Source organism: Scylla paramamosain, chromosome 16 (assembly GCF_035594125.1).
Source record: "Scylla paramamosain isolate STU-SP2022 chromosome 16, ASM3559412v1, whole genome shotgun sequence".
NCBI classification, from domain to species: Eukaryota; Metazoa; Arthropoda; class Malacostraca; order Decapoda; family Portunidae; genus Scylla; species Scylla paramamosain.
Genome location: NC_087166.1, coordinates 4,519,361 through 4,535,993, shown reverse-complemented (window position 1 = coordinate 4,535,993; position 16,633 = coordinate 4,519,361). Strand labels below are relative to the sequence as shown.

The 16,633-nt window shown below is 48.1% G+C and overlaps 1 protein-coding gene across 1 annotated transcript in view; it reads right to left on the bottom strand.

Annotated features, from left to right (window-relative positions):
• The window catches only part of LOC135107903 (G1/S-specific cyclin-D2-like), a 37,084-nt gene that overhangs the window by 9,086 nt on the left and 11,365 nt on the right, over positions 1-16,633 (bottom strand). Inside the window, exon 3 of the mRNA XM_064018280.1 lies at positions 13,997-14,156. Within this exon, the coding sequence (XP_063874350.1) occupies positions 13,997-14,156 (160 nt within the window). The remainder of the gene's footprint in view (positions 1-13,996; positions 14,157-16,633) is intronic.

The following is a 16,633-nucleotide window of genomic DNA, read 5'->3' as shown; positions in this document are numbered from 1 at the left end:
ATTTATAGCAGAGTTTAACCATAATGAAGGATATAAACTGGGCTCCCAGTACCTCGAGCAGAGCGTCGCTATTGTGTCGACACTGTCCTGCTTGAATGGCCGTGAAAACCCTCCGCAAGCAAAGGAAGGGATGACCACACTGCACCGAGAGACCCCAGACCTCGCCTCATGAGTGTCAACAAATCATGAAAGACCTAAGCATCGGTGATATAAAAGAGGCTTCACACCCTTCGTAAGATCTGAAAGCCGCAAAGGAAGAAGTGTGCTTCTTTACTACGGAAAGTTATGTTATTCATGCCCACCACGGCAGTAATAACACTAAAGGATGACATGTTTTTGCTCTTCTTCCCTTGCAAGGATTTTGGACAACCGCCACTGAAGTGGACATACAGTTTATGTTTGCTGTCCCTACATAATCATCGCAGCATCGACCGAAAAAAAAAAAGTGTGAGGGCGGACACTTCTGCGAAGGCAATAATAATTAGGTGACATTTGTGGAGGGCATTGGGAAGTAATGGTTCATTACAGGAAGGAAGCTGTGACTTATGGCTCATCAGGGGAGGTGCCACAGGATGGAATCTGTATTACCAAATGGACTGATTGGTCATTCCCAACGTTACTTAATTTGCTCCACTTTAAAAGTTATATATCTTTTTCAAGTCTTCTTCCGTCATTGCGTGCTTATCTGTGAGATTTTGTTATCATCTCATATTAACCAAATAAGGACATTGTTACATGCAGTCCTATTAATGTCTGTGAAGGAAGTGAGTTCCCTTAGGTGCCTCAGCGCAGCTCTTTGATATTAAGCTGGCCAGTAGTCTGTCTGTTTCCCGCTGTACATCGCCCTCGTTTTCCCATACTATTTCTCTTTGTTCAGCGGCCACCTCGTACAACGACGCACTCCGAACGCCGACCGGGCCGGCGTCAGTGTTCACCTTCCTTCCCTCCCTCTATCCCCCACCCCCGAGTGGTACAGAGACAGAACTGAAATTACATCCCTCACTGAGCTTGGTTAAGAGAGGGTCGCGGCTGAGGCCCAGTTGTCTGAGTGGGGGACCTGGTCTTTGCCGCGTCTTCGCCCGCACCACCGCCAGAAACATGACCCGAGCACTATTTCAGTCACTATATTTCGAGAACTTTGCAAGGATCTTCCACTACAACTGCATCGAGACATTCTTGTCACAAGTCTTCAATAATGCGTTATACCTGACTGATCTTGGCCTGGACACCTTCCGTGAGCCCCTGCTGGGAGAAGAGATGCTCAGCCTTGAAGAAAAGTGCAGAAGGATGTATGAGCAGAACCGGTTTGTGGGGCAGTAGACGGCGCCTCAGACGTCGCTACGAAAAGGAAGGGAGAAGGTGCGGCGATTGGGATATAGAAAACGAAACCAGTCTAAAAGAAAACGAGGTTAGGGGGTGGAGGGGAGTTAAAAGGCATTGGGTGAATAAAAGCAGGAGATGGGCGAGTTCAGGAGCGAGGGTCGGGGAAAAGGAGCACAGCAGAGAAGATAGAAGTGGAGGGGAAGGAAGGAGGAGGGAGAGGGCACGTGTCCGTACCATTGCACCTGGAAGAGACTGGTAACACGTAACGGTCAAGCAATCCAGAGACTTTCGTTCGTCTGCTTACTACTGAGGATACAAATGTGTGCGTTACTTTATGGTATTTGAGCAGAATTCTGAAAAGATTTCAGAGGCAGACGTTTCACCCGAGGAATGAAAAATCACACTTTTGGCAGCAAGGAAAAAGATGTAGAATCCAGAATGTAAGGAATGCGGGACCTCCAATGAAATCTAATAAAAAGCAAAGAAATCTACTCACTGTTAGAGTCAATCGCATGTCCGGTTTATTCATGAGCAGTTCATTTTGTTACATCATTTCCTCGCGTCGGCGTCCGAGTTCCTCACCATACGCATGTACACTGAACGTTATTATTTTTTTTTTTATCAGGAAGTAATGTACCATTGTGTGATTACTTTTTGTGAATGTTTGTACTACAGTTTAAACCTTTTGATATGTATGCTGAGTTTTTTTGTCAGCAGTTTAATTCAGCTCAATGATGGATTTTTTCGTTGTTCAAGTTTTTTTTTTATTCCTGTCAGCAATTAAGAGTATTGGAATCGATGCGTCCCTCCGCGAACGGTGGTTAAAGAGAACGCCGACAAGCAGATGTCTCCACAGCCCGCTGGACAGAACACCTTGCGAGGGGGGACGCTGATCGATTGAGACTCACCCACGGGCATCGAAGGGCAGCACCGAGAAAGCAGTCTGCAGATGGTCAGTTTGCAGCTCATTACCCCCAGGAGTCTTTTGTCCCACCATCTTCTGTCGCCACGGCAACAAATTCAACACTGAACAGACATATCAAACAGAGTTTTGTTTGGACAATAAGGCATAATAATGGCAAGATAATGGCAGGAAAAAGCAAGTTATGTTCACAAGGGTAACCACTGTTTTCCGAGTTACTGAAACCATCGAGGTGTTTCTTAGGCCTCGGGCTCTGCCACTGGGCCTCCAGGTGCGATCTCTCATCAGCGGGGCATGACAGCGTCCTTACGAATCAATTACCGGCTCCTTGATCCCCTCAGAGGCACCAGATGCTCCGCCACTCGAGGGCAGCCACCCATTTAAAAAGTTAGACAACATTTAATTACCCCTGAGGAGCCTCGTGAACAAAGGAATCGTCGAGGCATTGCTGATGATGGCACACGCGCGCACGCACACCCATGACTCACCAGCAGGCTTTCCAGGGAGAACCTTACTGTTCTTCGCTCTTTACGACCACCCTAGTTATTGCCAAGATACCTCGCCACAGCTTTGGGAGGTAGATTTTTTCCCCTGGCTGAGTCCTATCGGGGCAAGGACGTTCTCTGCCTCCCTTTCGCATGCGGCCAAAGTGGGCTACAACCAGGGCAGAGATTCCTTCTGATAAGCCACGTTGGGCGACAGAGGACCCTCTGAGCCTATAATTTCGATTGCTATCTCCACTGGCATTGAAATCCCTCGGGGTCGAAGCGATGCTCCGGCAGGGTAGAAACCCAACTCCCGTCCCTCGAGATGCTGTGGCCGCATTCTTGCCCTACCGTGGTCCTCCCCCACCCCATTAGGACTATTATATCAGCTTTCTTTAGGCATACAATTCCCCTTTTCAACTATTCACCCATAGATGAGGCCTTAATCACAGGCTGGAGTGTTTTCAACCAGTGTGCAGTTCCCCCACGTGTTCACCAATGAATGGTCCCCAGCCCCGCCCCTCCAGTGTGAAGCACAGACCCAGGCTCGTGCCACAGCAACACGCCATGCCCACTTCCTGACACAGTGACACGGATACAATGACACACACACACTCCGTACATTCGCACAATATTGCAGTCTGTCACCGGAACTCGCTAGTCAAGTATTAAACACATTCCTGCTACTCTCAGTCAAATGTGCCGTTTTAGTAAGAAGTACAGGGAGCATGTAGCAAAAAATTAAGTTTTTGTCATCAACATTTCCCTGGTAACAATGCGAGACTAAAAGCCCCTGCCCAGTGTATGGCTTTTCCACTTTCTCTTATGGTCCCTGTCCCCTATTTTCCCTATTCTCCTCCTCCTTCTCAAATGCCCCTTTAACAAGGTGTTTACAAAATTCTTGGAGGCATTACCAGAAGCACCGGCTGACCACGCGGGCACACACCTCGATACAAAATAAGGATCAGAGACAATAGTGTTGAGGGAGAGTGGGAGATTAGGTCGGCGGTGGTACCCTGAGGCGTTCAGTCCTGGTCACCACAATCTTGGCCAGCCAATGCATGTTTACTAATTCATCATAGAAACTGATATATTGAAGAAAGCATCATGAAAGCTAAATTACATGTTGATCTTTGTGAGATGGTTAACATTGCATTTCTATGGTACTTAACTTTACAAGGGAAATATTACTCAAATATTAAAACAATTGATGGCAGCACGAGGCAGGCACCCACACGGCATCAATATAATTTAGTATAATTATGAGAGGCGTTGGCTGGATAACTTTTAAAGGGACTCCACCCTCGGCACATGCTCCAGCTTCCTGCTTTCGCCCACACCCCTTCCTCCACAACTCTGCTCCTCCGTGTTTATTAGTCAATGCTCAAATGTGACCGTCATGGTGACATACTGATATTTCTTGTACGTGTGTGTGTGTGTGTGTGTGTGTGTGTGTGTGTGTGTGTGTGTGTGTGTGTGTGTGTGTGTGTGTGTGTGTGTGTGTTTGTTTGTTTGTTTGTGTGTGTGTGTGTGTGTGTGTGTGTGTGTGTGTGTGTGTGTGTGTGTGTGTGTGTGTGTGTGTGTGTGTGTGTGTGTGTGTGTGTGTGTGTGTGTAGCCAGATCACCCATACATCAAGGTGTGTGCCCCTCCCTTCCCCTGCCTGCTGGGGTGGGGCTCTATTCCTGCAGACTCGTGGCTCTAGTAATAATATGACGTCACATCCGGTCAAACGCACGCGCCATCCTGATTGGTCGAAATGCCTCGCACACCTTACACGTGTCCCTACTCAGCCGCCCCTCCCCCAGGACACCACTACAATGTTTCACGCTACACTCACGACACCCACCCGCTTCACGCAACACCTGCCATGCTAATAGTAGCCAGACTCCCGCAGCTTCCCCTCCTATGCGGCGCCGCTCACCACAGGTCTTGTCACTCACTCTTCACCATGTACATATATTATTGACACTGCTGTTATTTCTGGATTTACTCCAAACCTCATAAAATCGTAAAAAAATAAATAAATAAAATAAATAAATAAATAATTGAGGAAAAGTATCAAGCCGTGTTTTTACGATTGGATTCCCTCGTTGGCCGGACACCATAGATCATTGTTTCCCACAGGCGACACGGAAGTCACCAAGTTAGACAGGGGCAAAGAGAGACTAGGCAGAATTGAAATAGTGTCTTTTTTACATCAAGTGAATTACTAACTATCCGCTTACTTTCCTTGAATGTGTGTAAGAAAAAAAATATTGAGACCAGTGAAACATCCCAGTCAAGCACATTTAAATTTTTGCAAGTAATGCTTAATTGAGGTGTCTTAATAACCTCATTCTGCGAGGCCGGAAGAATGGCTTAGCTGGCCATGCCTACATCGGCGTCGTCACGGGCACCGGAACTCCATGTGGTCAGCCTCCGGACGGCCTCGGGTTTGGGTGTTTGGTGTTGGTGTGGAAGGTGGTCAGCATGTTTGGTCTTGTCAAGAGAGAGAGAGAGAGAGAGAGAGAGAGAGAGAGAGAGAGAGAGAGAGAGAGAGAGAGAGAGAGAGAGAGAGTGGGTCGGTCGCGGCTACGACAGGAAACAACATGAGTAACCACATGAGGGCGGAACTTTGGAGCTTTCCCTCAAGTGGTTAAGAAACGCACAATTCCACGCATTTTCTCTTTCGTATTTGCATGAATGTAGATTTCTTTCATTACCTCACGGCGTTATAATGGTTCATACAGTGCGACATGAGATTATGAGGAACCAGAGATCAGCTAGAGGGTCGGGGCACCACAATAGAAGAGTCAGCCCTGAAATAAGGGTGGTGACGACAATGAAGAAGGCGACAATAGACGAATAGCGAGGGGCAAGGGAGGAGAAGGGACTCGGGAGAGGAACACAGCCGACACAACCTGCGACGAGGGGCACGGCGAGTCAAGAGGAGGAAGAAGAAGAGAATGAGAAGGAAGAGGCAGTGTGCGGTCTGGTCCATGATGGCGGTTGGGCGATGTGGTCTGCGTGGCACGGCCGTCCACCCCACGCCCACGACCCCTGCTGAATAAGCCCTCCTCCCCAACCGCTGGCTAACGACGAATCCCTTGTAGACCTAACACCTCTGTCCTCCTTCAACGGCCCCTAGCCTAAGTCCCGTAGAACAATAGCTGCTCAGACGCCACTATGTCGTATCATGTTTATCATACTGGCTGCTCTTTCAGGTCTTTTGTCGGCTATGATTAAATGAAGGCCAAGATGATATTTAGATGATGCATTGCAAATAATATATGTGTGTGTGTGTGTGTGTGTGTGTGTGTGTGTGTGTGTGTGTGTGTGTGTGTGTGTGTGTTTGTGGGTGTGTGTGTGTTAGAGGACAGACATCTACTTCCGACGGCTCCTCGTCTAGGTCCTCTCAGACGTGGCTGCCGGAACCCTCAAACCACACCCAGACGTCCTCTGTACCTTGTATGTATGGCTGACTGGCTCAAGCGACCTGTAAACCTGTATGACTGGTCGTGGATGGGAGGCACGGAAGGGATGATGAGGGGCAGTGTAGGTGCAGCATTGGTAAACCAGAATGCCAGTCGCATCTATTGCTATGAGCGTTTAAGCATTTTTTTCTTTATCAAACAAATTACGAGGGTACAATCAAAAGATTTATGGTAATTTATCAAGCGAAATTCCATATTTAAAGAGAAGAATTCTAGCTCATATACGTCGCGATGATACCCCATGATTCCAAGGGGCAGGAGCACTATCATCTGGGTCCCCCGAAGCAGAGGTGTGGGTGGCGCTGTCCTTCACGCCCATCGTCCCAACTAGGGTGTAATAAAGGTGTAAAAGGGGGATATTTCTGTTAAATTACCGTTGTTAAAGGCAGTTTGTCGCACTATCGTTCGGAAAGGGTCACTAAAACACTGTGTTTAAGAACTGTAGAAAAAGAATGCAGGGGCACATACCTACTTTTCTCGGAGTCTAGTTTAATAGCGACCCACCATGGCCACCCTTAGCTGCTGTCCCCAGTACTGTACCAAGGGAAAAGACGCCCAGAAATGAGCTCAAAGAAAGGTTGCTATACGTGATTGGTTGAGAATAGAGAAGCATCTGATGGGCCAGCACGCCTCCCTCCTCACCACACCATTCAAGACGATTCTAAAGCACAATAGATAGCTAACTGAATAACTTCCAAACTCTAAAAGGATGAAATCTGTAAACATACTGACAGTTATAATTGGAGATTGAAACGGCAGTTTGGTCTGCGTGGGTGAAAATGTTTATAACTCTTTCCACCTGGAGTGAAAGACTTTATAGCTCCCGAGCACAATAACCTGCTAATTCCAAAATTTCGTCTATTTACGAAAACTTCCTGAACACGACCACGCTCCATCAGAACTTACAAAAGCGAAGGGTAGAGGCGGCAGTTGTCCCCTTTACGCCTGGGGACCAGAGGGGCGAGTGTGCCACTCAGCCAGGGCTGTGGATTACTGTGTAGGCGTGTGTATCTCTAAGCACAAAGGGGTCGCGTGGCTCCACTATTTCTATATTACAAAACCCTGACGGGGACATGCAGGACCCGCTGTTTAAACTGGTTATCGGAACATCAGGCCGAGTGAGAGTTGGACAAAGCGGTAGGGGGCCCTCCATCCCCCACATACTGGAAGATGGAGGCTGTATCGGGCCAGATCACGATAGTCTCCCGGAGAGTGACATGGCGCAGGACGAGCCACCACCAACGCCCCTTCTGCCTCTGCCCAGTCCCTGCCATAAATTGGCTTACGTTCTGCTTCTGCGGGGTGGAGCAGGGCCGAGAGGGAGGCACCAGCTGTCCTCCCCACAATTAGTCATGCACGTCACACTCACAACTTCCTGTGTTTGGACATCATCTATAAATGTTATTATCCTAAGTAACATATTACACAACCACCTTCGTATATTTCATTCCTCTTGGGTACACTGTCTTGGCGCCGCAAGCGAACACGAGTTCACCGCCTCGCTGGATGATCAAAACGCCCACCACTAGCACGGGAGGACACGCAAGACTTAATCAATATATAGCCCTAAATCGTGACAGCCCGCATATCCCTAACCACCATTCTTTTCTCTCTATCGGCATCTTAGGAGGTGGGGCGGTGGGGCGGTGGGGCGGGCAGGAAGATGAGGCCACTACCGCACCTACTCATAAAGACCATAGTGTGGACGGGCTTACTGAAAGAACTACCTGATAACAGATTGATGATCGAGCGTGATGGGCTGACTGGCTGGTTGGTTCACGTTTAAGTCTGCTTCCAATGTAACCTGAGCTGCTGATTCAGTTTAAGAAAGTGAGGTTTATTGGTCTTCTAAAAGTTCGAAATCTTTCATCAATAACACGCATCAAGGAAACTCTGTTAACCTTCTTCTGCTTTGAGACGCGAACAATGCATTCAAACCTGCACAAAGGTGAGCTGATTACGCTGTGTAGATTGGGGATAGCGCGGGCGGCGTCACCTGGCCCGCGTGCCGCCCGCCAGCCCGCCTGAGGCCAGCACGACTCGAGCCGCTGCCTTCGCCGCCCACCACTCTGGGTCAGCATGCCCTGCACCAGCCTTGTAATATTCTTATCACGGGGTGACGGCACGGTATTTAGATTATGGTAGCACGTGCGAGAGCTCCCGACTGTTAGGGGACTTAAGAGAGATTGGTTCTTGTGAGCCTATTGAGGTCTCTAAGGCGGCCAACGACGAGACCCTGTATGTGACAACCTCTGACCCTCCGTGCAGCAGCTGCCCGACCCTCCTCATCCCCTCATCCCTCACCCGGTCATCAATCACGCCGCCGACGCTCCTGCTACAGGCAACCTCAGAGACTCCGTCAAAGCCTCAAAACGCCTAAGTCTTTCCTTGGGCCTCCATGGTCACAATGGTGTCAGGTTCCCCATACAAGGCCTTCACAAGACAATGGCAGGAAGTGGGCAGGGTGACGCTGACACCTAAGAAGACGTAACCAAACGACTAAATTTCGCGACGTAGCGAATCAGCACGTAACATCCTCCTGGTATTTCAGGGATGGCTGAGATGTGTCTGATTTTATGTGCGACGGTCCTATGCGTCTTTTATCAAACATAACATGAACCATCCCCTTCTCCACCTCCACCAGTGCCTCTACTATTATCACTTCTGCCGCCCGTCCACCACCTGGCCTCCCTCACAGACGCCAGGTACCGTCTAAGGACCTGGGCAGACGTTTGGGGCCCGAGGCAGACCTTTCCACTCGCACAAATCACTAGTCATACTTTCCCTCGTCTCTGGAAGGACTGACTCGTTTTACCATCGCCTGATGGTGACAAATCCATCAATCTATCTTTAGTTATTTCACTTTTTGAAAGTTATCGTCAAGAGGATTAATACCCTATTAGACACACACACACACACACACACACACACACACACACACACGAAAAAAATATCTATCCTTTTCCTACCCATTCTAGTTATTTTTCTTTTAATTTTTAAAGACTAAGATTAAATTACCCCTTGGAACCTCTATTATTTGGTCATACAAAGGATATTAATTTCCCTTCACCGTAGGAATGGTTTCAAAAAATTTGGGGGAGGTTTAAAAAAAAGGCCGTATAAAAGAATGGTGGTTCTTGTCGGGTGGTGATATACCTCGCAGCCTCTTTATCATAAGCCAGCAGGTCGCCAGCATAGCACGTTAGCAAGTGGTTTCTGTATTATTTTTTGGCCAGAATAACGAAGTAAGTGATTTATACCCTACTGGCCTAATTTTGCAATTGAATGGGCCTGGAAGAGACTGTGAAGCATAAATGCGCTCATTCATTTGCAAAATCGCGCAAAAAAGGACTCATGATTCAGTGCGCAGCGAAGGATTTTTTTACCTGACAAGTGGAGTGGTTTTTGCCGCCCCACTACAGTGCCCGCGGAGGGGTGGGGAGGAGGGAGAGAAAAGGGGAAGAAGTTGGGGGGGAGGAGGAAAAAGAAGGGGAGCGAAGGTCGGTTGGGTCCAGCTGTTAGAAGGTGTTGTGGGAAGACTTGGTGAGGTGGGGAGGGGAGGCAGCAGAAGGAGGAGGGTGTCTTGTTTCCTAGGAACTCAAAGGCTAACATTTCCTTGAACGCAGCGAGCGTTAGCACAGGGGAAAGCAACGTAATAATAAGAACCATAGTAGTGAGCGAAGGTGAAAGAGTGGCTTATAGGGGGTGGGAGAGTGAGGGAGGGTCAAGACAAAGAGAGAGGGACGAAGTGACAGAAGATGGAGTATCCGAAAAGAAGGGGAACACATATGAATGAAAAAAATGGAGCGTGAAAAAGTTTTCTGGGAGTGTGAGGGTCGGAGGGCGCGCAACATCTATGGCTGGAGTTCAAGTGTCCCCGGCGCGACAGTCTGTGGGTCGCCCCGCCGCTTTGTGCCTGTCAGCTAGGGGCGCCTTCATAACCGTGCTGCGCTAGAATGTTTGCAAGATGGCGGTGTCCAGGTGGCTAAGGGGGGGAAAGACATAAGAAGGGGACTCCGTTTCCATCATTAGCATGGTGTGAGGCGGCCACCCATCTGCCTTCACGAAAAAAAAAAAAAAAAGAAATGAAAAAAGGCCTCCTCTGGTCACCTTTTCATTGCAGTTTATTGCCGGCGCTCAACACAGCCGATCGAGAGTACCTCCAAAAACATTCTTAGGCCTATACAACTCATGTGATGGATGTCGCTTTAAAAGTCGATATAAATTAGTAGGCATAAAACCGCGAGCGTCACGGCCATTAGGCGGTGGGAAGCAGACCTCCGGAAGACAGGAAGGAAGGCGCACGACACCAACGACACCACCGCCGCGACACATCTGATTAGAGCTTTATGCTAATCGTGGTGGGTCGTCGCTCTCAATTTGTTTAGGACACGCAGGAGGCTTGGTGATGGTTATGGCAGCTGGACGTGTTAACTGACCGTGCTAATCTTAACTATACGCAAGGGTCTAAAAAAAATAAATAAGGAAAGGATCTAAGCCATATGTGGCCGAATGTCCTCACCGTGACAAAAAAGAGAATACCAGTGATGCTCACTGTTACCAGACCCACGCCATATAGAAACCTCACAAAGAGTAACCACAACAAGGGGCAGTAAAGATTCTAATAACATGCTTTTGAACTTACGAATCTTCACACATCAAAATAAACACTAGTCTTACTTCACTTCCTCCTCTACCTTCTCTTCTTCTCTGTCCCCTTCTCTTCCCCTCCTCTTCTTTACTCAGCAATAACTGTTCTGAGGAATTTCCAGTGGCGGCAGTGAAGTGAGAGAGGTAGCCTAGATAATGGTGCAGGCCGACCCACCGCACATTATATCGGCCTACACTTGGCCTGCTCAAGTATGGGGAGACAGAATGCTAAAAACGGACCCTAGATGGCTGATATATTCAAATGCTAATTGCCGAATGGTGCAGTTCAAAACCCCGGGGGCTAAATAAACGATGACCCTTTGGAGAGATTCGAGGGAAAAAAAAGGAAGCGAAGGAGGAGCATGGCTAAACGGAGTAGAAAGGGCAGAGGTGATAAAAAGTGCAACAAAGAAAAGGCCGGATTGCAAGAATTTCTATAGGCCACGTTTCGGGTGCTGAGGGGGTGAATTATCCATCGGAACAAGGAGAAAAAGGTAGTTTACTTTTGGATGAGAATACAAATACCCTCTTAAGGCCAGACCCACAGCCCAGATGATGCCTCCGGGCTCTCCTCCCCGTCTAAAAAAAAATACATAAAAAATACAGCCAAAGAAAAAAATAAGATCAGACTGCTGTAAAAGGACTGAAGGATCCCAGCCAATGAGAAAATCCACCCAGATCGCCTGTTTATCGCCTCGCCTTGGAGGGATTTTCCACAAAACTGTTTGCAGACAAGAAGGTCTGGGTGGCCGCTGGGACGTAAGGTAAAAAAAAAAAGGGGAAGGAATCTTCTTACTTTCAAACTTTTTTTTTTTTTTTATGTAACTAGTAGAGTCTTAAAGTTCTACTCGCGATACCTGCATCAACCCGCCACTTCCTGGCGAGAACAGCCCCGCGAAATTAAAGATCGCTTGATTGTTTCTACAGTTAAAGATAAACATAGAAATTACTCTTTGTATATACATTAATACAGAATGAAAGTTGAAAATGTCCTATATCACTTATTAATGATTCATTTATCTTCTTTCCAGGCTGCTGTATAGAGGGCAGAGAATAGCATCGCGACCTCCTGTGAGGGAGGCAGCAGCAGCAGCAGCGCCAGCGCCAGGTCAGCACCAAACCCAACATTACAGTGTGCATTGTCGTCAGGGACACCTCATTCTTCGCCTCCCCTTCCCGCCGGCCCTGCTGTCAAGCCGAACAAATTGTCTTCTAATGTAGTTTTTTGCCTTTTAACCTGCATTTATTTACACAAAGCGGGTATTTTTTCTTCCTTTCCTTAATGGTAAGGGGCAGAGGCTTCTCAGAGCCTCATACAAGAAGATGTAATTGCATTCGTCAAGGGCCGAGAGCCGCAGTGAAGAGAGCATATTTGTCACGTATGTCAGATCACTTGTCATTCTCCTTTCCTGGCCTAGCAGGGTGTTCTGGTCTGTTGTTGGTGGTGGAATTGAGTGTTTGTGTCTGTGTTCGTGTGTGACATCGTGGAGAGGCCTGTGTAGGTCTACCTCCGACTCATGGGTTGTTGAATACCAGTGTAGCCCTCGGTGCAGCGCCCTTCCTGACCCTTGTGTCCAGCCTCCTGCATATGGTCAACTTATGAAACCTTGATATCTCTATTACAACATTTTTTTTGTCATCTCTGAGCTCGTATGTGTGTGGGCTCTATGTAAGTGTGTCAGAGCGAGGGTACTTTACTATGCTAACACGAGTTAATGGAGGAGACTGGGCGAGCGTAACCCGACACTCCCCTTCGGCAGGAGGCTGTCAGGGGGAACTGCACGCTTCTGAAGTTCAGGTGTCCAGACTAGCAGTCTCCGTCACCCACCAATACCTCTGAATACACATAGAATTGGCCTACACTTGAGGGTACACAGTCAGCATCTGCCGCGGGTCGTCCCTCACAGAGAGGACGCTCCCAGGCGCGTCTAGGCCGGTCTCGTCCCTGTGTTAGGCCAAGCGTGAACATGTTCAGCCTGGTCAGACGTGTAGAGCGATAATGGTTATTATCGTGCAATCAACAACAAGCTGGAAGTGCATTTGTCTCGTATAAAATACACCGGCCGCTAGTAAAAGTTGTATGGGACTCCAGCCAGTTTTGATAGGTTGTATTCAAGCCCATCTGTTGGGCTACACGCGCGCTGGTTGGCTGGTGGCGGGTGCCAGCTGGAGCTTCCTGCGTGCTGATTGGTTGGTGGAACGCGCCAGCAGGCGGGTGCCTACATGTACTATATTTTAGTACGGGAGCGAAATTTATATTTGTATAGGACTCCCGTGCCATCTCCTGTGTATTTAAGGATTAACTCACAATCTTTGATGTTTTATTTAATGTATGTAAGGCTGTAGCCATACACTGTACTGGCAAACGGGGGACCCACACCAGCTCGCACATGTCCCAAGCTCGCCGCTCATTGGCTGATCGATCGCAAGGGTCTGACAATTCGTTCAGGCTGGTGGCGCCACTCAGTAGTATTAAAACTTTATGCAACTGTAAGCGCTCTAATGATGCAGATATTGAGGCAACTTGCCGGAACTGAAGACATGTAGTATAGGTAAACCTATGGTAGACGGAGATTAATAAGACAGACAACAGCAGACGCAGCCACAGCCGCCCTGAACAATACCCATCTCCCCCCAACGCCACCAAACAGCGGTCACCCCACTCCCCGTCCTCAGATGAAAGGACGCACGTGCGCGAGAGGGGATTTTTTGGTTATAATGAGCATTGCCTAATAATATATCTGTGGACAATAAAATGGACCCGTGACAAAACAGGCAGATAAGCTCAAAAGCTCGGCAGCTGTGGCTCGCTTTGTTTATCACTGGTGTCACTGAGTGTTGACATGGAACAGTGGCGCACCGGCCAATAGAACACGATAACTATCGATATCCTTCACACTCATCAGATTATCAGTCGCTGACAGACATTGATTTACCAAGACTATCCACGCTAACGATAACTACCGATATGTTTACCTGTGCACTTACATCTCACGCGACACACACACACACACACACACACACACACACACACACATATATATATATATATATATATATATATATATATATATATATATATATATATATATATATATATATATATATATATTTACGGTTTTCAAAATAAGTGTGTACTCACCAATGACGGCCAGGGCGAGGAAGGTGGTGGCGTGTTTCCTGGTGACGGCAGGATCACACCCGAGGAAAGGAACCCTGCACAGGAGGTGATCAACGAAGTCGAAAGCTGTGATAGGCGCCAGATCCCATCCCAGCTTGGAGACGAGCAACAGTTCCCAACTCTGTCAGAAAGAAAAGAATGTAATAAATAAAGGGAAAATGTACATTTATGAAATAACAAGTTTTATAATGTTATTGGTAAAATACAACGCTTGAATGCGGAAGTCCTCGTCAGTTCTTAGCAGGATACAAGGCGACCACAATGCACTCGACACGCCCATCTCAAATTATCCGTCAAAGGACATTCTGTGCGACCCAAACACAGTGACAGCGACACAGTGGCACCAGCAGCTACACTTCCATTCACCGCTGCTTGCTTCCGTCCCGACGAGGTATAGATAAAAAATATGGGTCAGGAGCATCCTGGAGACTCTATAGTAAGAGGAAGCTCACTAGGCCTAAGGGGAACGAGCCCCTGAGAAGGACAACGGAGGCGACGACGGAGGAAGAGAAGGAGGCGGACTGGGGAAACCCTCTTCCTTTTCTTGCCCCGAGGGGACCACCTGCGCCGCACGCCCTCTACTACAATCAACCTATGACGGGTTATGATTATGTGCCGTACAGGTACCAATTTTGCCGTTTAGGAAAATAAAAGCGACCGAAGGGGGAAGCCGGGAAGGTAGAGAGCAGAAAGGCTTAGAGGAGCAAAGATGAGGCGCCGATAGGAAAAAAAGTGAATCAGGCGCTTTGTTAAAAAGGAAATAAGAGGCAGGAGGTCTGTGTGTTGTACTCGTGGGTAACACATACTCGACCCTTCACGAGAGGGGCGAAAGTTCCAGATGTCTAGAATACCTTGTGCAAAAAGCCATAATCTTTAACAGCATCTCGGGCTTTTCGGGCTCCGGCAGATAGCAAGGTAGTTAAATTTATCATTATTGTTCTTTTCACGAGCAGGAAACAACTGGTGTCGAAAACAGTTTGGTAATAACTCACAGGCGAGGCCAGATGCTGCCAGTGCCCGTGCGGGGAGCGAGGCGGTCAGTGGGACGGTGATAATTATACCTGAGCCACGGACAGGTCAGGGACACCTACTCATTCATTCCACTCTTCATTAAATTTCATTTGCCGAAACTGAACTGACACCAAAACAACCCTTTCACTTTTACGCGAGCACCGACAAGGAGAAAATATCTCCTTCCCACCAGGAGCCTTTCCTCCCCCGTGAACAACGCTCAGCTGCTGAAAGACGCCGCCAGAAGTAACAGTAAACAAATACTGACTTGGGATCGGTTCTGGAGGGGTCAAGTTATACAGACAGCTGCCAGCACCTCGTCTGGGTCACTGGCTGTATACGCTGTACACGGGTCAAGTCAGGTCACGATGAGGTTGTCGGCTGGTGTTTTTCGTGTTTACCTAATTAGTGTTGAATTTTAATGATTAGAGACGAGACTAATTTTGTTCATCTATCACTAAACTGTGCATTACTTTTTTTTTTTGTTATTTCTGAGAATATAGCATGCCCACACTATATTTCCTTCTTTCAAGATATAGATAATATACATTTCCAGCCCACCTTCACTTGAATACCGTGTTAATAATGATTTAGGCTTTAAATGGTGCGTCTCGGATGTACACAAATTAGGTCATGTTACCCACAATAGAAGGCACATCAGGTCAAGATCCCAACAGATAGGTCAGGCCGAGGGAAGCTCCGTCGCCTCACATTACCAGCTGGGGAGGAAATACTTGGGGCAACACGAAGGTCTGGCGGGAAAACGAGGTCAAATTCCAAATGAAATCTCAGCTTAAGAAAGATCCTCTGTTGTCCCGAATAATGTCCAACGAGATACTGGTGCTCGTGTTTCAGGAATGAAGAGGACATATGGTGCAGGGGGTTGACAGCGGCGGGGAGAGGTGGCGGGAGGGCGAGACAGGGCCACACCATCAAAATATCGTTATGATAATGGGACATCAGTTGGTATAGTCATCACGCTGCCCTTAATAATGATGTAACGCAATGTGACATTTAATCAAGGTAATGAAATGAGCCTCCCTTACAGTTAATGATGGTCACGTAGGCACGCCACACGGTAGGACTGTCACTCGATCCTCTCGTGTTTTAAGAGGACCCCATTACCTGTGGACTAGCAAACGGAAAACATTTGCGTAACGAAGTGAATCAACAAGCTGAGCTCTCGAGCCTCCGAGGAGAAGGGTTAAATTAGCAGAGAAGAGGAAAAGAGGAAGGAAGAGGAGGCTTGTTTGGACGAGGGTGTGGGAGCAGATGCGTCTGCGCAGCGGTAAGTGGTCACAGCGAGGGGCGGGAAGGGTCCAGCCTCTTGTGTGTACCCTCTCCTGCAGTGCCCGGCCGGTACCTGCAGTGACCGCCTCGCCTCCTTAAGTGCCTCTCCTCATAGTACACATTTCCCAGCTACTCAGTGCCTCCCCATTGACCACAACAGCTGAAGGGGGTGAGCAGGTCACCTTCACGGCCTAACTGAGGCAGAAACAAGGAGGAGGCACCGCCGAAGGCTCCCCTTACACTACAAATACAATTCTGAGCCTCGCTGCTTCTAAACACCGGGCAGCTCTTACTAAC